Source organism: Dermacentor silvarum, chromosome 5 (genome assembly GCF_013339745.2).
Source record: "Dermacentor silvarum isolate Dsil-2018 chromosome 5, BIME_Dsil_1.4, whole genome shotgun sequence".
NCBI classification, from domain to species: domain Eukaryota; kingdom Metazoa; phylum Arthropoda; class Arachnida; order Ixodida; family Ixodidae; genus Dermacentor; species Dermacentor silvarum.
In genome coordinates, this window is record NC_051158.1 from 176,260,916 (window position 1) to 176,283,036 (window position 22,121).

General features: G+C 47.2%; 1 protein-coding gene across 1 annotated transcript in view; it reads left to right on the forward strand.

The window, feature by feature from the left end:
- Positions 1–19,719, forward strand: part of LOC119454601 (protein 5NUC-like) — a 134,007-nt gene extending 114,288 nt beyond the window's left edge. Inside the window, exon 9 of the mRNA XM_037716492.2 lies at positions 19,516–19,719. Within this exon, the coding sequence (XP_037572420.1) occupies positions 19,516–19,697 (182 nt within the window). The 3' untranslated portion in view covers positions 19,698–19,719. The remainder of the gene's footprint in view (positions 1–19,515) is intronic.
- Positions 19,720–22,121: the final 2,402 nt, after the last annotated feature.

Sequence of the window (22,121 nt, forward strand, 5' to 3'; positions counted from 1 at the left end):
GAGAATAAACAAGTTTTCCACTTTAGGCCACGTATTAGTGTCACTAATTCGCTCAAATATTGCAGGAGGATTACGTAGGCCGAAAGGCATTACGTTTTATTCAAAGTCCATCGGGTGTGGCAAAGGCGGTGCTTTGCTTGTCGGCTTCGTGCATGGGGTTCTGCAAATAACCGGAGCGTACACAAAGGTTGGAGGAATACTCCGCGCCTTGTAAGAAATCTAGCGAATGATCGATTTGGGGCAATGGATATACATCTTTTCGGGCCATTTTGTTCAAAGGACGGTAATCTACACAAAACCACACCGACGTCTTTCTGACGCACCAAAACGACAGGCGACGACCAAGAGCTCAAGGAGGGACGGATGATGCTTTGTTTCACCATGTCGGCAACGTGGGTGTCGATGATCTGACGTTAGGCGGAAGAGACTCGATATGGTAGACGACGTACGATAGAAGCTCTATCTGTGTGCCTGCGATGAGCCGTCGTAGAAGTCTGTTCCAGAAGCGGAGAATGCACGTCAAAAGAGGCTTTATGCTTTGACAACAATGCCAGGAACTTCTCCGTCCTCTGTGGCATCAGATCGGTGTCGATCGCACTAGCGAGAACGGAAGCAGGAGCGGCATCTATGGCTGCAGTAGTTTGTCGGACTTCAGTATTAAAGGCAAGCACAGAGACAGGCTGAGTGTCGGCAACGCACGTGACAACAGCGCCTTTAGGAATCAATATGGGCTCATTGCTTGCTTTCAGTACAGCCAAAGTGGCTGCGCCCTGGGCGAAGCGAACAAGGCTGGCTGCAAGGGCAATTTCTTTGGATATGCAACGGGACCAGAACGTCACCATTGGTGATGTCAGAGTTAACTGCAGGAAGTTTCTCGTAACCAGGTGGTACCACATAATCGTGAGCAGTTCCTAAGCAAAGGCGCGATTGGTACGCGTCGTCTCAATATATATATATATATATATATATATTATAATGAAGTAGGTTTCCGGATCCGGTGTTACTTAAATTGAAAGAAGGGCAAGTGCACGTCGAAATGCAACAACAAAACATTCAATGTCGACGATACGGCCAGGGTCCATCCTGCATCAAGAGCGCGATTGCAAGCACCCAGAGTTCAATATATACATTGTCTATGTAAGGGAGAAGTGTATTCTTAAAAAATTACAATGTCATGAATACCAATACGCGCATATTCACTCAAGTAAAAAAAAAGTTGTTTCTGAGCCTCCACTGGTGGTATACAAACCGACCACCAACGCAAGAGATGTTTTCACGTCCTCCAAAATGCACTCAGCTAAATTCTAAGGCAGCGCGCCCTGCGGAAAACTTCGATGCAATCGCTGCCCCATGACAAGTATCGCTAATGCTGCCAAGATTACCGCGTCCTCATTTCCATCCAGAATCGAGGAGGATTATAATTGCGACACTTGTAACGTTGTACATATCATCGAATGCACCATTTGCCGCGCATAATAAATCGGACAAACGAAAACCCCTTTTAGGCTACCCTTTAATAATCACAAATCACATGTAAAATCTATACCGCAGCTCCTCCTCTCCTAACACATGAACACATTAGGCTACACTATCGAAAATTTTAAGGCCATTCTTTTTAAGTCAGGATTCACCACTTATAACGACAGAAAACCTTGCGAGTCATTTCTAATACACAAGTTCAGCTCACTCTCTAAGGGAATTCATGAAAGTATAGTAAGGCTCACGTTTATGTCCAACTAGCAAGAGACTTGTTTTCAAGATTGCCGAGATGTTTGGAACGCCAAAAATATTTCCTGTATGATTTACACACTTATTCACGGTTATATGTGGTATATATTATACAGCATGTTTATGAAGCTATATGCGTATTTCCGCATAATTCATTAGATATTCTTCTCGCCGTTCTGCTATGTTAACATTTATTACTTCACATTGTCGCATAATTTTATTTTTTATTTTATTTTTTATTTTTTTCCTTCAGTTCGCGTTCTACGCAATACCGCCGTTAAGAACCACGACCTCACCCGAGCTTCTACCCCAATATGCGACAGCAATATTGTCCATAAAACTGTACCATGCCTTCTTTTTTCTCATCTGAGCCTGGGCGCGAGAAGCCGGGGGTGGATTATGACTAATTTTATTTAGACGTTACTACGATGCTGCTCCATTCTGTTTTGGATATACTTAAGGCGTTTATGCGAGTTTCATCGTGATACGCAGTGGTAATGCGCATTTCTTTCTTGCCACTTTATATATCTGTGCAATTAGCACAGCTTTGTTAATAGCACTAAATTTTTATAGGTTTGAATCATCTTATAAATGTACACTAATCTATTTGTTTTTTATTCATGTACTGCTATAAAGGGCCTTCCGGCATTTTCAAGCTGTATGAAACGGCTTTTCGCCAGAAGGACCGCCAACAAATTTTAGGAAATAAAGTTCTGAATCTTAATGTATTTGCTAGTCGCATTACCATCGACTGTCCTCGTGAGTTCTGTCGTGATTTTTTAGAATATAAGGAACAGTTTAAATTGCGTGCGGTAAATAGCCTAACTGTAGTTCTTGAGTTGTATTACTCGATGAGGTGGACAATATTTACACAAGACATAGAAATGCATAACTACCTTTTTGCCGAAAGCTTGAATAGTTTGAGTTTTAACTAGTTACTTGGCGTCTCACGTTGGAATTTACGAATTGTATCCGTTGAGTTTGCCCAACGTTTTCCCTTGGAACAAATTCCCAAAATCGCACAAGTTCAGAGACTTGCGCCATAAATCTTGTATTCAAAATACACGGTTCGACATTTTAACAGAATGCAGCTTTATGCATTGAAGCACAAGTGTAACGGTAACGTCTTTGTATATTAATGCAAAGTACGAAAATAAATATCTAAAAACTTGGATTATTATGAAACGTCGCTCTAAGTGGACACGCTTTGCAACCTCACCAACTGCAATTCGGAAACTATATGTGCCGTAGATTAGATGAAATGCCATTTAGTAAATTTTGCATGAATAGTTCATCACGCATTTCCATTTGGCAATTATGCTAGCCTTTTTGTGTCATGAAGCTCAAGGTACATAATTATTTTAGAGGCCAGAGATGGCTTTTATTATTTCAGTTGAAAACTCCGATATGTGGGTGTTGTATGTGTGCGCTGTTAGGATCCTGGTGCGGGGGTTCGAGGTTCGGAGTTGGGCATTACACATTTACAGTTACACAGTTGAGCTTGCCTACGCCTCCGGAGCGCCTAAAAGTGGGATTTGGCCTATGCTACTCCGGGCCGTCGCAATGAGATGACTGAGCGAACTTCCGCCATCGTCAGTCTCTATCGCTGAGAGTTGCTTGTAAGTGAGATGAATTTGGGGAGGTGAAGGAAACGAATTGCTTTATTTTACAGATTCACAATTGCTTCCATTGTTATTGGAGTACACTACATGTCAGAGCAAGCACTCGCACATCACCCCCGATGTCCGCGTTTACGTACTCGTTTTCCCTAGGTCGCTCGATGATGAATTGTCTCGGCAAATCGAAATGTTCGAATTTATGGCAGCACTTCGCGCATGGTGTTGCACCATCCCGCCGGACTCCGCCTCTCATGCTGCCTGCGTTGTTTCTTTCTATCACCGATAAATGGAGCCTTTGCGGGTTTCTTTAATTTAGGCGTGCATAGTCAGGCAAACTTTTCACAGGATTGAGGCACATTCTCAATTTTTAGGCAAAGGTTTTTAGTCGTTCCCATACGATATTCCAAAGCTTCGAAAAGCTCGTGAATTTGGGAGGTGATGGTTCATATTCTCTGTGGGAAGTCTTTCAACAGTTGCTTTTGTTATCCGAACTGGTGGGCGTCCTCAGTTCCTTAGCATGTTACGAAAATGTTACTAGCCTTGTCTCTGTTGCGCTTGCCATGATGTGCGCTTCACCACAGGCACGTAAGCATGCCACTTATTGAGCGCGTCTTCAGTATGCACAATGCCAATGCCGGCTTTGTTAGTTGTCACTCGTGCACCTCTCGTGAAGCCTTTCGGTAGCGGGTGTTCTTTAGTTGGGATTGTCTCCCGTATCCTCTTGCGCCGAACGGCCGATGTTTTAGCTCTCACACGATCTGCATCTCTCCACTGAGGAGAAGCAGCACCTACGGCTCGAAATACACCAGATCAAAGGTAATGCTTAAGTTCGCTCACCAGCGCATAGATAGCCTCGTTTTCTTGGTTGCCCGCGTGGCCAGTACCCAATCCACTGAAACCCCAAGCCCGAGCTTTTCTGTAATAGAGGTACTTAAAGGAGTATGCAGCCATGCCTATTCTTTTTAAGCCGTATGGAATCCTCAGCGTGTCCGTAGTCGGTGTAAACATGCACTGTCTCGCCTGAGGATAAGGATGACTCCCATTATTAAGCGCCATCTGTATAGCCAGTGGATCAAGCTCCGCAAAGGCTGGTGAACATTCGTGCGGAAAGTGCGTAGTTATATCGTGCTTTTAGTTTAGATAAGGTGTCAGCACCGGCGCGAGCGCTGCCACCTGTCATTGTTGATAAAGATCCCTAATAGCTTTGGTCTTCCTTACTAGTATCCCAGGATAACGGCTTGTGCGGGCGTGCGCAGACGTCTTCCCATAGTGGCATGATAGGTGGAATGAATGTTTACTGGAAGAGTTGCCTGTCGTAGTGCCACCGTTCTTGGCCTTGTTATGTCCGTTCTCTTCTCAGATCATGTCCTGGTTTCGAGTGCTTATAGTTTGTTCAAGTGCAGCGAGGTTGCGGTACATGTGCAGTTCTTCTACGCGAGCGTGTTTGGGCATTCTGGTCATGACGCGTGCGAAATTTTCCGAAGGTCGCCTCCCGCTTCAGGTAGCCGGAAAGGCTATTCCTAACCATCGTTTCCATGAGTTTCCCTACGAAAGAGGTGAGAGAAATAGGGCGGAGGGCCTCGATGTAAACGGGGTTGCCTGGTTTGGGGATAAACCTAACGAGGGAGGTCGACCATTCCGTAGATAGGGGGGCACCCATCCCAGACAAAATCCATGAGGTGAACAAGGGTGAGATAGGCTGAGTCGGGAAGGTTAGCCAGCAGGGTGACCGTGATGCCATCGCGAACCGGGGCCGTACCCCGTCTCATTTTGGGCCAACGCAGCCTGAAGGTCAGGCAGCGTGAAGGGAGCATCAAGCTTAGGGGTGGGACGATCCAGGTCCACCGTCCGACCGGTCGGGCAGCTTGTCCGCGAGCTGAGCCGAGGTGCCAGGGAACCCGTGCAGAGTGCGGCGCAGTTGCCGTTGTGTTACCCCTCACGTAGAGGAGGGATCCAGAATGCTTCAAAAGAGGCGCCACGTCTCCCTTGAACCCAACTGACCTGCGGCCTTCATGCAGGTGTCGACCCAGTTTGTATCACAGAGGTGGGCAGCATAAGCAGCCGCTTCCTCTGTGAGGGCAGCAATGCGCGCGTTGAACTTGTGATTCAGTTTGTGGTGACACCAGCGGCGAAACAGACCGCGGCGAGCGTCCCGAAGGTGGATAAGGTGCGGGTCCACGGCGGGAGCAGCCTGAGTTGTCTGTATGACACGAGTGTGAGAGCGTTGAGTCGAGAGGGCCTAGGTGGCCCAGGCGAAGTAACCGTCCGGGGAGGACAGGTTAAGGAGAGGCTGGGTTCGAAAAGCAGGCCAGTTCGTGAGGCAGGCTCTACCCCATACTTTGCGCAATATTCGTGCGGAGAAGGCGATTCGCAGCAGGCAGTGGTCGCTACCAAGAGACTCCTCGAGGTTCTCCCAAGCAGCGTCCCCGATATGTTTGGGGAAAGAAAGGTGGGGACACTTGTCACGAGTAACCGAGTCCCTCCCCCCCCCCCCAGCCCGCGTGGGGCAAGCCGGGTCCGTGAGCAACGTGAGGCCGAGCGTGGAGATAAGCTCCTTGAGCTTACGGCCCCGGGCGTTCTCACAGTGGTACTCCTAGTGCGAACTTGGGGCGGTGAAGTCCCCAACAATGTCTAGAGGTAAACGAGCAGCGATGTTAAAGGCGCGATAACAGAGTTCCGAGAAGGTGACGTGAGGAAGGTGAGGGGGGGGGGGCAATAGACATTAAGAACATGAATTGGGGGGCCACGGCGCCGCGACGCGAACACCGTAACCATGGAGTAATCGTGTTGGAGGGTGAGATCGAGGTCGACTTGCACCGGTGTATAAGATTTGTGCCCGAGAATACTGGTCGTCAGGGCCCCTGAGTAAGAACAGTAGCTCGAAAAAGAAGGATTGAGACCAGCCTCCTGGAGATCCAGGACGGCCGGCAGAGAGCCCCAGGATTGAAGGAAGAGGAGCAGGTGAGAGCGCTTCTGCCTATTCCCGAAACCGCAACAGTTCCACTGCATAAGCTCGAATTGTGACGAAGGCGAGGGGCTCGAGGAGGGCATAGTGAAATAGATGAGTTAGGGGTCGTGCTCCATCGCTTGTGCTGGGACCAGCACCGGGTCCGGTACTGGAGGGGCATGAGAGTTGAAAGGGGGGGCAGCGGTCCCAGAGAGTTTGCGGTGGCGCGGGGTATATAGCGTTGGGACATGCCACGCGCAAGCGCGACTTTTTGGACGTGAATTGAGAGCACGCGCATGTCTGGATAGCCTTGAGAACCTCGGCCGTAATTTTGGGCACGATGGTCTCTCGGATCCATTGGATGAGAAGATCGGGTAGAGCTCGGAGTGCACACTGCGTAGTTTTAGACCCTTGAGCCGGTCTTGAATGGGAAGAGTAGGATCGATCGGAGGAAGATCATCCAGAGGGACCTGAAATGGGGGGCGGGCCAAACAGGGATCCCGCGAGACAGCGGCGACGACTGCTCGAGTTTGCGGGTGCTCCTGGGAGGGAGGCCCGGGGGCAGAAGAAGAACTGGGGTTTGGAGGGGGGGGGGAGGGCTACTTGGGCAAGAGGAAGGGCCGACTTGTGTTGGGAGGGAAGGAGTTGAGAGCGTGCTTGGCCCGAGTAGCGACCTGGCGCTGAAGCTCGGAGTTCTGCCGCTGGAGAGTAAGTTGCAGTGCGGTGGGGGCAGCGGAGGGAGGGGAGGGGAGAGGCTCGGAGGCAACCCCCGCCCCGCTTCTCACCTGGGGTGGAGTGGCAAGTGGCGGGAAGTGTTCTGGGGTAGCCGGTGGCGGTGGCGGGACCTTGGACCGGGAGGCGGACTTGCATTGAGTCAAGGGCGCGTGGCCTTGAGGTGGAATACGAGGTAGTGGCGCGGTCGGGTTTGGGAGGATTGGTTAGAGGGCTTGATGGGCTTACGATACTTACCGGGGCAGCTCAAAGCCCCGGTTTCACGCGGCCCGGTGCACAGGATGAATCCAAGTCAGCAGTCGTGTTGAACAAGGCCCTCAGGCGTGGTAGGCACCTGGGATTGGGGCAAGCCGTGGTCCGGTGGTCAATGATGCCAAATCAAGAACATTTAGGAGCCGTCTTCTTTTAGAGGCAGACGTAGGCCACCTGGCAGCGGTAGAAGACCGGTAGGCAGCGGTAGACCACCTGGCAGCGGTTGTGACCTTCGGGCCCTCAAAGGTCACAATCGCCATGGTCGAGTTCACGAGTTTGCGTGCCCCAAGTATAGTACCTTTCGGCCACTACAGATTCGGCTTGATGCTCGAGGACGATGCAGCCGAGTCGATGTTGATGATGGCGCGGTAGATGTCCCCAGACGCCTTGGCGTGGCCCCGAAACGGGAGCTGCTGGTCCCCTGCCAGCAACATAATATCACCAAGGAGTCGTTGAGTGATAGGGATCGAGGTGAGGCAGCACCAGCAAACTGGCCACACGTGGAGGTCGGCAGCCGAGCAGTCCCCGAGAAGTACACGCACCGCGTCACCAGCACGTTCCGATGGGAGCGCCGTCTTGAGATCAAATGAGGCACGCGGTTTGCGCACAACGATGAGGTCGTCACGCCCTATAAGGAGCGCGTAATGCGGCTGCCAAGAAGGTTTGCGTGGCGCCTGAGGAGGAGACGAGTCGGGAGCACCTCCTGGGAGAAGGCACGTCGACGTTCCCATAGTACGGCGTCTAGAAGGGGGAGGTGAGAGCAACGACGGCAGCGGAGTGTTGCAAGCAATCACGACAGCAGCGGCGGCGCTGCAGTCGACAGCAAGATCGCTTCCCGGGCGCGGAAGCACGGCGGTTGGTGCCGCGGATTTCGAAGTGGGCGTTTCTGTTCGCAATAAGTGGTCGCATATTTAACATAACTAGCGTTAAGCTAATGAATATCGTGCCTTGTTAGTAGAGGAGACAATAAATGAATAGCAGCTATCCTCTGATGAGCGGTTAAGTGTTAAAATGCATTAGATTCAGGCACGTCACGGCCGGCACAAATATTTTTCGCTCGTCTCGGTCGCGCGCGTTCTACGTGCTTTACCGAATTGCCGGGAGTGAAAAAGGAATGATGTCAGCTAATGCGATGAAGATTATGCTAGTGGTGTGGGTAAAAAAAGCTGCACCGATTTCTAGGCTCGCATTGAAGAGCTCCTTAGGTCATATTACTGCGACGCACGGCATCCTGCTCGTCAAATTGGTTAATACCAATATATGATGCTTTAGAAATCACTCCACATAGGAGTTAAGTAAACAAACTTATTTTAGTCGCTGATGAATTAGAACGGCGGGGACATGAAGAATACTCAAAAGGACGACATACTGCACTATTATATGATCCATTATACAGGGTGTCCCAACTATGATGCAACAAGATTTTAAAATATGAAAATGCCCCGTAGCTATACAGAACCAAGTCAATGTTGTTTGCCGTCGCTTGTAGATACTGAGATTATTTTTGCATTCCGACTAATTACATAATTAGTCTTCATTAATTATTCAACTCAAATATTATAATTAGATGAAACGTGTCAATGTGAACATTGTAGAGCAACTTGAAAAACTACCGATACACCAATTCTGTAGCTCAATACGTGCTACATAAAAGTGTTTTTCCAAGCGTGAAAGAAGCCCCCGAGTACAGGCATATGCACGGGGCATATGCACGGCCCGGGCCCCGTGCATATATGATATATGCACGGGGCCCGGGCCGCTGCCACGCTTTAGGTGCCTCATCGTGATCAGGCACCGAGAAAAGGGATGTTTTGTTTTTTCTTCTGCTTTTCTAGCAGACACATAGCCTGTTGTGCAGCCCGGCGCAAAACAGTGCGTCTGTCGTTTTATGCAACTTGCCATGGCTTCTTACGGCATGGCAACGCGTAAAACTATTGTCACCACAAGGAGGTACAACTGCACAGGGTTAATGCAAAAAGAAATGAGCTGTGGAGCTAAAATAACCGAACAGAACCATGCAAACCGAGCGCACTCGCTAGCTCCGGCAGCAGCCAAACTACAGCAGAGGCATCTTAGTGTCGACGTGCGCGCCACCACTCGGCATCATGAAACACTGCAACACGCGCCGCGCTCTCCGACGGCAGCGTTGCTCCCACCTCCCCCTTCTAGCCACCGTACCCATAGCCTCCTGCTGCGAGGCGGCCGGCGCCCCCTTGACCTTGCGCGTCTGGGGAGGGGACTTGCGTTGCTTGCGTTGCCAAAGTTGGATCATAATTGCATATACTCATGTTCGGTAGGGACATCCTGGTACGTCGGGGTGACATCCATGTTACCCACTTGAAGTGAGGCGGGATCCGGGGTTGAAGCCGCCATCCCCATTGAAGGAGCCCGGCGAGGCCTGTCGGCGCGACGCAGCTGCTTGGCGTAGCGCCCCCGAACGCTGAGAGAATCTTCAAAGGACTTGGAATTGGCAAAAAATGGTCCCACCGAGACGAAAGTGGGGTCCAAATGGAGCCTTAAGATTGCAGAAGACGATGCGGCCAAGCTTAGGGGGATTTGTGGAAATGGATCGCGGCAGCCAAGGGGCATCCGCGGAACTGATGCAAAGTGCGTCAGTTGCCGCTGAACGCATCAGCGCGTCCCTCTCTTCTCTCTGGGCGGCATCTCATGTGCCCCACGAGGTCCTTGTCCGGCACCATGCCGCGAATGATCCGCGTAAGTGCGTTGGCCGCTAAAACCGATAGACAACTGCGTTTCTTCGGAAGGATCGCAACTATGGCCTGAGTTTAGGCGTTCCTTCGGATCTCTCATTTGTTGCCGCTTTGTTGTTGCTGCCCACCTAGCGTCCTCACTTTGTTTCACTTGCTGTCGTCATCTTCGGGCGTAGCTAAACAAGACGTCCAAAGAACCCGCAGTCTTTATTCATCGTGGTATTGAAGTCCATTGTCGCGTCGTCTCTTCCTGTTTGCTGATAGTGCTCTTTTGATTGCCCCTTCATGGCAAAACCTGCATCGCACCATCTCTCGGGTTCGACCACAGAATTATTGGCCCTCATTTACGTGCCCCTGCACAGACGCACAGTGCTTGGCAGGCTGACGCCAAAGCACAGGAATGCCGTCCTTTGGCTACGGTGGCTACCTTGGCGTTCGAATTTAGCCTTACGGAAAAGGTAGCGCAAGCCAGCGCTTGAGACGCTTGACGTCTTAAGCGCGTCGTGTAGCTACAATGGTCAAGCTACAATTGTCTGGTCAATTGAGGTATTTTCCCACATAAATTTAGTGGTTTCTAGCGCTTCCTATTGAGAAAGTTTCTTCTTTTGTGGGCGGCGGGCTTTTTGGCGGTTCTCATGTAATGTTGGGTTCTTTCTTTTCAGTACAAAAACAAAATTTTGTTTGCAATATTTCGTGTTTCACGTGTCGCAATCTTGCAGCTTATACGTAGGTTTTTGGATGCGAGAGTGAATTGAGTGTTTTTTCCGCCAACTGTTAGCAATAAAATCTAAGTAAAAATAAGCTTAACCTTGCACTCGGCCGTGCAACGCTTGAAACAACGAGGCTGGGCGATCGTAGCCCAGCATTTTCCGGAAGTGTGCGCGAACTTTTCGTCTTATTACTGAAAATTATGATAATTTCTTTTTGCGCGTCTCGGACATACGGCTGTCACTGCGCTTACATAGCGCAATGCTGACACCGCGTTCCTATAGGCCGGCTCCGTGAATACGTTTCTCTCTCACTCTCATAGCGCGCAAAACCTCTTCACCTCGCAGAGCACGAGCGTACAAACGTGCTGCAGCTGTGAACGAAGACGATGATGCTCGAACGCAATCTTATGGTTCGCATAAATGGATGTTTTGCAGGCGTGGCTGTATAGCCTAGTCATAGCCTCCTCTATACTTTTATAGGGGAGGCTATGGGCTAGTTCAATAAAGAAACAAAAGAAGTCTGTATAGCTTAGTGGTTACGACGCTCGCTTTGGGACCGGGGGTACGCGGGTTCGAATGCCGCCTTGGCAAGGAAGTTTATTTTCTTCCGTGATAGTTTGCTGATACGCGCCACAAATTACGGCTGGCTTTAACAGCTTCGCTGTTAAATCAGAATGTCCACTGACATGACAATTGCCACCCTCACTCCGCGGGCTCGTCTCCGAAGATACACTAAGTGCTTCTTTGGCTACACGCTGGCCGAACACGTTGTTTGTTTATTATTTTTATTTATTTCATACATTACCCGCAGCGTAATCGTTTGCGTTATTGCGGGGGCACAACAATTCATAAACTAAATCCGCTGTCTTGTGGTCAACCAAATCTGGTTGTAACAAATTCCATTCGGAAATCGTTTTGGCGAACAAGAAATTTTTGAACAGATCGGTCCTGGGCGTGTATGGCCGAACTTTAAATTTGTGATCCAAACGGGAGGACTGATAATGCGCTGGTTGTAGATGATCTGAAGCATTGATTCATGTTCGCTTCTTATAAATTGAATAAAAGAATTTAAGTTTAAGATTTAAGATTACGTATTTAAGATTACGTATTCGCTCTTTTAAAGATTGCCTCTTAAGGTCTATTTTCATGTCTCTAGAACTTTCATATCGATCATACTTCCCCAGAACAAATCGGGCTGCAATAGACTGAATACGGTCAAGTGCATCAATATGTACCTTGTGAAACGGGTCCCACACAGGACAGGCATATTCCAGTAGAGGTTTCACATAGGCATTGTATGCGGTCTGTTTAGCTTCTTTTGTCACATGTTTAAGGTTTCTTTAGAAAGCTATAGGCTTTTCTTGCCCTGCTAACAACACTGTTGATTTGTCAGACCAAGTCTCTTCTTCAGAAAACATAGCGTCCAAATGCTTGTATTTGTTCTCGTTCTTAATTACTTGATTGTTTAAGACGTACTGATTCGTTAACCTATTGACCCTTTTAGTAAAGCTGACGTGAACACACTTATTGCTGTTTAGTAGAACGTCATTATTTCTACACCATGCCTCTACGAGAACCCGTCGGGGTGGCTCATTCAGCTAAGGCGTTGCGCTGCTGAGCATGAGGTCGCGGGATCGAATCCCGGCCGTGGCGGCCGCATTTCGATGGAGGCGAAATGCAAAAACGCCCGTGTGCTTGCGTTGTAGTGCACGTTAAAGAACCCCAGATGGTCAAAATTAATCCGGAGCCCTCCACTATGGCATGCCTCATAATCAGAACTGGTTTTGGCACGTAAAACCCCAGAAATAACGAAAAAAAAAATGATGCCACTACGTGATTCAGATGTTCCTGAAGCTGTGTGGAGTCCGTTTGGCCATCTGCCTGGAGTATTATGTGCCAAAACCAGGTCCCATTATGAGCCACGCCGTGGTGGGGAGTTCCGGGTAATTTTTTACCACCTGTGGTTCTTTAAAGTGCACTACAACGCAAGCACACGGGCGTTTTTGCATTCCGTCTCCATCGAAATTCGAGCCCGCGATCTCGTGCTCAGCAGCGCAACGACTTAGCTGACTGAGCCACCGCGGTGGGTGGAATCCGTTTGGGCAATCAAATTAGTATACAAGATACAATCATCGGCAAACATCCTAATGTTACTCTTGATTACATCCGAAATATCATTTATGAACACAAGGACGAGACGTGGACCCAGTACAGGACCCTGCGGTACCCATGAAGTGACATAAATCAAACATGAACATGATCTGTTTTCTTGATGTTAAGTAATCCGTAATCCATCTGCAAACGATTGATCGATGTGTGGCGTTTAAAGACGCAAGGGCCAGCTATGTTCAAACCACCTGTAAACGGCAATGCCAGTGTTTAAATTCTGCAACTTTTGCATTTAAACTCAATGTGATGCCATATATAACACGTTTTGGAAATCTAAAAATAAACAAACAATTTCTCCTGTGTTGTACAAAGCCGACGCTATATCATGGTAGAATTTAAAAAATTGGGTTGTATATGAAAATACTTTCGAAAGCCGTGTTTTCTAGAAATAAAAAATCCAACAGAAGTCAGGTGATTCATTAAGGCGGAACATAGAACATGCTCAAGTAGTTTGCAACAAATCCGTGTCAGGGAAATAGGCCTGTATTTGGACAGTTCTAATTTAGAGCCACTTTTAAAAACAGGGACAACGTTATCAACCTTCCAGTCATCGGGAAGCCTGTCCTCATCTAGTGACTTTTTATATATAACAAAAAGATAACGTGCTACTGCCTCAGAACAATGTTTCAAAAGCCTTGGAGTCATTCCATCTGATTCCGTTGCGTTATTTTCGTCAACGTTTTGTATTAGTTTATATATGCCATTAAAAGAAAGTTCTACCTGCTCCATGGGCAAGCACTGTTCTCTTCTACACTCGACCCTAACCTGTGCATGAGGGCGAAAGACCGATCTGAAGAACTCATTGAAAAGTGTGGCCTTATCCCTATCCTCAGTAACTGTCAAACCATCATCACGTAGACTTGGCGGACCAACTTTCTTGCTACCACATCGTTTCATATGCTTCCAGAACCTCTTTTTATCAGGAAAGTCAGTAGCCAAGCCCTCAAAATACTTTTTCCTAGCTTCTCTCGATTTGATTTTATAAAGTGCCGTTATGTCCTTCAGGTTGTCGAAGTTATAAGGATATTTATTTGGGAAGTATCGGGAGAAAGCCCTCTTGCGTTTTTTGATAAGCTTAATAAGATACCCATTATACCAAGGCTTCTTCCTCTTGCCTAACTTATTGCTTGAGACGCTCGGAACATGACGTTGGATGAAACAAGTAATCCGCTCTTTAAACATTAACCATAACTGATCGACACTTGTTTTGTCTGCACTACATTCGAACGACAGAAACTGATTTTCTAGTAGCGTTGATATTGCATCGTCGTTGGGCTTTATTGTAAAAGAAGATTCTCCTGGACTCGAATGTCTCTGTTTTAATGGTAGCTTTAGATAGCTTAGCGACGACAGCGTTGTGGTCGCTAATACCAGGAATAACATCTGCTTCGGTAATAAAATCAGAGGTATTACAGAACAACAAATCCAGAATGTTGTTACCTCTCGTTGGCTTCTAAACGTACTGCATAAGGCCAAACACGTCAGTCAACGTTTTCAATTCACAATATGTAGCTGCGTTAGTTTATAACACAGAGGTGCCGTTAGTCCACTCCGCGTCCCGCAAATTGAAGTCACCCGCAAGAACTACACAATATTTAGAAAAACTGCAGGCAATTTTTCTCAGCTGACGCATAACGTTTGCCTCAAAAACCGGAGGACGCTAAAAGCACGAACAACAAAACTAGAACGCACACTGTGCACTGTGCGACACCAAACAGATTCAGTTTCATTGTTATCAATAAAGATTTCCTCGGACACAAGGGAAACCTTCAGAAGAATGAAAACACCGCCACCATGTTTTGATCGGTCTTTACGATATGCCTGAAAATTACACGGGAACATCTCAGAATTCAAAACTGTTCCATGAAGCCAAAATTCTGACCCAATGACTATGTCAGGGTTTACTGATTTGATGAGGCCATCCAGATCAACAAATTTATTATTCACACTATGGCAGTTTATTTATTTATTTATTTATTTATTTATTTATTTATTTATTTATTTATTTATTTATTTTATGTATTTTCAAATACTGCAGCCCTATGCAGGGCTATAGCAGGAGTGGGGTACATAGAATACACAAATGAAAGAAGTAGAATAGTAATATCACACCAATGCTTCTACAAAACCAGATGTCACCATTTCACGAACACTACCGGGTAAATCATTCCAGCATTCAATAACTCTCGGAAAAAAACTGTATTTGAATACGTTAGTGCGCGCAAAAAAAGGGCGTTAGGTTAAGGTTGTGGCCACGTCTAGTCGGAAGAGCACTAGCATGCACGATGTAGTTATCATTAGATAGTCGGCCAGACCAGTGAACAAATGAATGTAACAGTTTCAAAGAATCAATATCACGTCTGGTACACAAGTGAGGTAACTTCAAAGAGGTCATTGCAGATGAGGGTGAAAAAATCATGGTCATAGCGATGGTGAATGAAACAACAGCCTTCCTTTGACCAGATTCAATTTTATTCATGTCGCACACTTTTTATGGATGCCATACGCATGAAGCGTACTCTAATATAGGGAGAATGAGTGTTTTGTACATTAGTAATTTATATCATTTTGGAGATTTAGATGACGTTAGTTTTAAATTACCTAATTTATTTAGTGCTTTAGAGGTTACGCAATCTATATGATGTGACCACTGCAAGTTGTGTGTGAAGGTATTAACGCCAAGGTATTTGTACGTCTGTGCTCGGGAAACTGTTATGTTGTTGGAAGCGTACGCATGCTCTGATGGAGAATGGCTGTTTGTAAATGACAATACTACTGTTTTTTGAAAGTTCATGCACATCTGCCATTCCGACCACCATGAGCAAAACTGCCTGAAAGAATCCTGAAGTGTGATCATTAGAAGAAGTTATTACCTGGTAAAGCACGTTGTGGTCGGCATAGAGACGGACTTTGGACCTAATATTGCTGGGAAGGTCATTTATAAAAATTTAAAAAAATAGCAGGAGTCCCATAACGGAGCCTTGCGGAACACCAGATGTTCCTTTTATTGTTGAGGACGAGTTGGAATTAAATGGCACGAATTGAGGGCCTGAGTTGAGAAAGCTAGCTACCCAGTCGATCAATTAAGGATTATTTAAATTTACGTTTAGTTTACTTAGAAGCTTGTTGTGTATAACGGTGTCAATAGCCTTGGAAAAATCTATAAATAACGCATCAATTTGATTACCAATGTCTAAATTGCTAGCAATGTCATGTGAAAATTCTACCAGTTGCGTTATTGTGCTGAAACCACGACGAAATCCGTGTTGTGTTAGACAGAAGGTCGTTCGGTTCAAGATACTCAGTTATATGTTTATGAATTATATGCTCCAGCAGCTTTCCGGAATTGTAAAAATCAGCAATAATCAGCAAAAAAGCATCACGGGCACAGCAAGGCTTCTTTTTCTTCTCTTTTTGGGCGCATCACCAGCCCCGTACTTTTACTACGCCCTGCGCATCCCAAGTATAAGTTTTACCATCAATGGTAAGCTCATCAAAAGACAGTTTCACAACGTGGCCATCCTCTTTCTTTTTTTTGCTTTTGCATATTGCCATAACTGCTTCCTTTTTCGACGCACCTGTCGAGAATAGTCATCGCTAATTGATAAGCTAGAATCGTTCAATTTGTGCGCATCCCTGAGGAGCTCCGCTTATTCTTGGAAGTTATAAAGCCGTAGAATGACCGGTCTGTTCTTGCCTCGCTTCTTCTTTTCAAGGCGGTGAATTCTTTGAACACTCGTTAACGTGACGCCCATTTTAGAAGTTAAAACATCCTCTAGATCTACTTTACGCAGTGATTCAGTCGTCTCGCTGGTACTTTCCCGCAGCCCATAGATGATCAAGTTATTACGCCTACTTCTGTTTTCAAGATTATCTAACTTCGCTTTCATTTCAACCATGCTAGTCGATATTTGGTCCACCGCTTTCTCACAACGTTCAATTTGCACACCACTCCCGGCAAGACGCTTTAGCTTGCATTCGATTGAATCCAACCTGTGATCCGTACGAGCAATGTAGCCGTTAAGCTTCTAGCCAATTTTCCCCCATCATCTCAAGTAATTCTTTTTAACCTTTAAGCAGCGCTGTCACATCAGGATTATTAGGACCTGGGTTTATTTCAGTATCTCCGCTCAGAAGCAGAGCCAGCATACATGCGGCATCAAAGCACTCCGCCACTCCCTCACAAAAGGCTCTTGGGCAAGGCAACACCACCAGGCACCGAAAGCTCGGGGTGCATTTGGAATAGGAAGGTTTTTTACAAACCTGCAGAGCGAAGAGGAGCAGATTATTACGTGACCGCATGCCAGCGGTGCAATGCCGGAGAAAAAGCTGGGGGCGTAGCTCGAGGCCTGGCCTGTCACTGTCGATTTGGGTGCGTAGTTCATAACACCGGAAATCGAAACTTCAACAGGCCAACAAATCTGTGAAAGTTCATCTGTGCAGCGGGATTCCAGCCTACGCTCGCTGGTTTCAGCAGGGAGTGTCACAGGCAGCTGGTCTTCCGGTGGCCATCCGTCTGTTGACAGGTCCGTGCACAAGGCAAGAATCTGCGGAACGAAGAGGAGCAGATTATTACGTGGCCGCATACCAGCGGTGCCGTCTTGCCCAATGTTCGCAAGATCGGCACGATGAACGCCTGCGGGGTCATTCATGGCACCGACTGTAGACTTATCTATGCCAGTGAACAAATACGCACAGAGAAGACGCGGCCGTGGAATCATGAAAAAAAAAAAACATTTTGCTGTAATTTGAATCGCTGCCCAGTAGGTCATCCTCTTTTCCGGCCAATAGTTGTAGTTCACGGTGGCATCTTTGTAACGCATAGCGTTAAGCGCTCCGTGTCACAGAAAATCCGGCGTCGGCGTCGGCGCCGGCGTGCGATGTCGGCGTCCGTAGCGGAAAAAATCATTCCGAACCACCCCAACCGCGCAGGCCCTCCACAATGTGTAAGGTTTTGGTGAACAAAAGTTGAATTTGTTCCGTTAGAAAACATTCCACTCGGGCGCGAAACGCTTTAAACAGCGAAGCTGGGCGATCGTATCCCTGCATTTTCCCAAAGTATGCGTGAGTTTTTCATCTTAGATACTCATGATGATGATAATTTCTTTTCGCGCGTTTTGGACATACGGCCTTCACGGCGCGTTGCATAGCGCAGCGTGCAACACCGACACTGCGTTCCAATGCCGACACCGTGTTCCAGGAGACCCGTTCAGTGAATGCGTCTATCTCTTTCGCTCTCATAGCGCGCAAAACCTTCGCACCTCGCACAGCACGATAGTAGGAACGCGCCAGCTGTGGATGACGACGCTCGAACGCAATCATATGGTTAGCATAAATGCATGTTCTGCACGCGTGACTGTATAGCCTAGTGGTTACGACGCTCGCTTTGAGACAGGGGTACGAGGGCTCGAATCCCACCTCGGCAAGAAAGTTTATTCTCTTTTCGTTCTTAGCGGATTCTTGATATGCACCGCAAATTACGGCTGGCTTAAACAGCTTCGCTGTTAAAACAGTAAAGTACGACTTAACCACAACCTACAGACATGGTGGCGTCCGATTGTAATTTGAATGCACGAGAAAACGTAATTCTGTTACCAGGAAACTCAAACACAAAGCCCTTTTCCAGCATTTCTACCAGACCTACAGCTGCGCGCTCAGGTAGTTTACTTGAGAAAATAATACCCGGATGGCACTCGCATCCTCGGCAAGTCCAATTGGGACTTCACCTGCCTAATGCGTTTTGGAAGCGCGCGTGCGTAGATGACAGTAGCAAACATTTAATGAAAGAATAAAAAAGCCCTAGAGTTTTCACATTTTAATATAACACGACTTGTATTTCACCTGTAAAAACGTCTCCCCAGCAATGCATTTCTGTTTAAAAGTGAAGCCGACTTTAAGGGGATCGGTATAAGCTTGGTCTTTGTAAGCCGGCTTTCCCACGTTCTCGTTTGCTGTGGGAAAGCCAGATTACAACGGGGCCCGATAAATGGGCTTGAACGGGGCCCGTTAACGCTATCGCGTTCCACTCCTAAAGGCGAAACTTACGCGTCCTCCAATTTTTGTTGTTGTTTTTTAGTTATGCAATACGTTTCCGCACTTCAAAGTCACACACGCAAAAAAGCGCCTAATAATTTTGACAATTAGAATTTTGTCTTTTCCTTTCGATACCATACTAATATGTATTAAGTGTGCTTGAAATTGACTCAGTCTTTGTAGTCCGTAAATAGTGCCTGATAATGCTGTTTTTCAGGGGGATTACACCTATGCAAGTAAACACCATGATTTTGTTCCAGGTTAAGTAGTGACACAAATGTGTCAGACTGCCGCAGTATTAGCATTATGCCGGGTCGTATCAAGCTGTACGTGTACATGTCATTTGCTGTGTATTCGTACGTTGTGGAGTTTGCCTTAGGTTTATAGATTATTTGTTTCGTGCCCCATGTTTTCCTACTTGTGAGGGGCTATTCATGTACCCTTATACGAAGCAACGATCTTCTAGCTCAAGAAGCGCACTCATTTTTGTTGAGGTGGAGCAACATTATTCTCGTATTCTTTTATCGCCATTTATATAGTGTTGATTGAACGTCTAGTCACTTCCATGTATTGAAATATCAATGTATGGCTCTTGGCAATGGCACCTGTTGCAGGTATCAGTGCATTCGATGTATTCACAAACTACTTCACCAAGATTTCACCTATCAAAACACCACAGGAGGGTCGTGTCATTGTACGAAACCTTCCACCGAGGGTCGAAATTGGAGCCACAATAGGTCCACGGCCTTCATATTTTAGAAACTTGTTTCCTCTCCGTAGACTGAACCGAAAATAAAGAAATTTCGAAAAATAATAAAGTTTTTCGAAACAAATTGTATGTTATTCTGGTTAATTTGTTTCCGCAATGCGAAATGTACTACACAGACAACGTGTATGATTGGTAAGGGATCTCTTATATGCACAAATTGCGCACCGAATAAATGATTTGCGGTCCGTCAATTTGCATATCACGTATGCCGTTCGTTTTCACGTGATGAAAGCGAAACCACAACGAAGCAACCACAGTGCTCATTTGTTGCGTGCATATATAGAGCTTCATCAGATTCGACTAATGGCACTAGTAGTGGAGCTTCAATTTTGCACATAATGTGCATTTTCAGGCTGGCGCAACGATTCTGGAGAGTCGTGGTGCAATCCAAGGTTGTTTTAGAGGTTTAAAAGGAAAATTTGGGAGCGTGCGAGCAATTGTTTAGTGTACTTAGCTAAGGATAGAAGCGCACGTCACCACGAAGAGAGGCTCGGCAAAAATTCTGGTGTGAAAGCAGTACGCCTCTTGAGCATGCCGTCTGTACGGATATCCAAAGGTGCTTCGATGATTTCTGCAGGCGCAGGGAATTTGGCTCTTTCTTAAACTCTAGACTGTACAGGCGACTGTTAATATTTGAGTCCTGAATAGCCACATGAAGGTAACCTCCGAGCCGCACAAAATACAGACACAAGGCCACCACACATCAAATTAGGAGGCCGACAAGGCCAGTGTTGCCAGATCGCTGTACTTTTTACATATTGTCATGTTCTAGGAGAACAGGTGACCTCAAGCGTTGAGTTCGAGTCTCTGAACTACAGCTGATCAAACGCAAAAACTCAAGCACCGGCGCGTGTAACGGAGGATCATCGTCTGCTTCTTCACTGGCAGCCCGTCAAAGCAGGTTCCGGCGCATGGCGCGTGGACTAGCGCGCGTCATCGGCTTTCTAATTATGTACCACATGTTGAAAGGTGTGGCATTATTCTCCCTCCTCGGAAGAGCATCGAGTGGATGCTAAAAGGAGCACACACACTACAGGGAGAACGTAAGTACACGCGTGGAAGACACATGCACACACGGCTGACGGGCAGTCATTGAACGCAGGGCAATGTCTCTGAGGCAATGATTGTCTACGACAAAAATAAATAAAACAAAAGGAATGGCATGGTCCACAAACTATAGTGGTTATGGAGTACGGTATCGTTTCAGCCGCACAACGTGCACAATCTCGGGTAGTGTCTTTCGACGTTGTTGGTTGGATGCCGTCAGGAAGAACCTCGTAGTTGACGTCACTCACTCGCCGCAGCACTTTGTAATGTCTGAAGTACCGGCTGAGAAGATTCTCGGATAGGCCTTTGCAGTGGACAGGAGTCCAGACCAGAACCCGATGTCCTGGTTGGTACTCAACTTGTCAAAGGCGGAGGTTGTACGTGTGTCGAGCAATGCTGTTTCTTGACGCTCGTGCGAGCCAGTTGGCGTGCTTAATCGGCGCGCTGCACAAATAGCTCGGCGTCTTGGTCAAGATCATCAAAACTGTCGCATGGAAGCATCGTTTCAGGCATGGTCTGGACTTCACGATCGTAAACAAGGTAGAACGGCGTGAAGCGTGTGGTCTCTAGCATGCATCGCGGTGTTGTACGCAAACGTTACATACGACAAGTACCTCATCCCACGTTTTGTGCCTGTACTTCTACGTACATAGAGAGCATGTCAGTCATCGGTTTGTTGTGCCTTTCGGTCAGGCCATTTGTCTGCGGGTGATAGGCAGTCATCTTTCGATGCGTCGTGTAACTTAATAGGAAAATGTCTTCAATGAGCCGCGCTCTAAAATGCCGCTCCTCGGTCGGTAATGACGCACGAAGGAGCGCCACGACGCATACAATGTTCCTTAACGAAAAATTGCGCAACCTCGGAAGCAGTGCCTCGAGGCAGAGCCTTTGCTTTAGCATAGCGCGTTAAATAATCTGTGGCGATGATTGTCCAATTGTTTCCCGAAGATGACCGACGAAACGAGCCCAAGAGGTCCATGCCGACTTGCTCAAAAGGTCGTCGAGGTGGATCAATGGGTTTCGGTAATCCCACAGGCTTCACAGCTGGCGACTTCCGGCGCTGGCACTCACGACAGGCTTGGACATACGGTTTAAAGCTAGTGGCGAGTTTCGGCCAATAGTACAATTTGCGCACTCTATCAAGGGTTCTGGTGTAGCCTAGGTGGCCAGAAGGAGGTTCGTCGTGGCAGGCGAACAGAATTTTGTCACGAAGCTCTGCTGGCACGACTAAAAGGTAGGTTTTGTTGCTGGCTGCAGAGTTCTTATACAGTACGCCCTGTCGTAAACGAAAGCACGACAGTCCGCGAGCTTATTTGTCGGGGCAGAGTGGCGATGCGGCCTTCCAGATGTCCGATAATATGTCGTAATTCCTCATCTATGCGCTGCAGTTGGGACAAATATGTC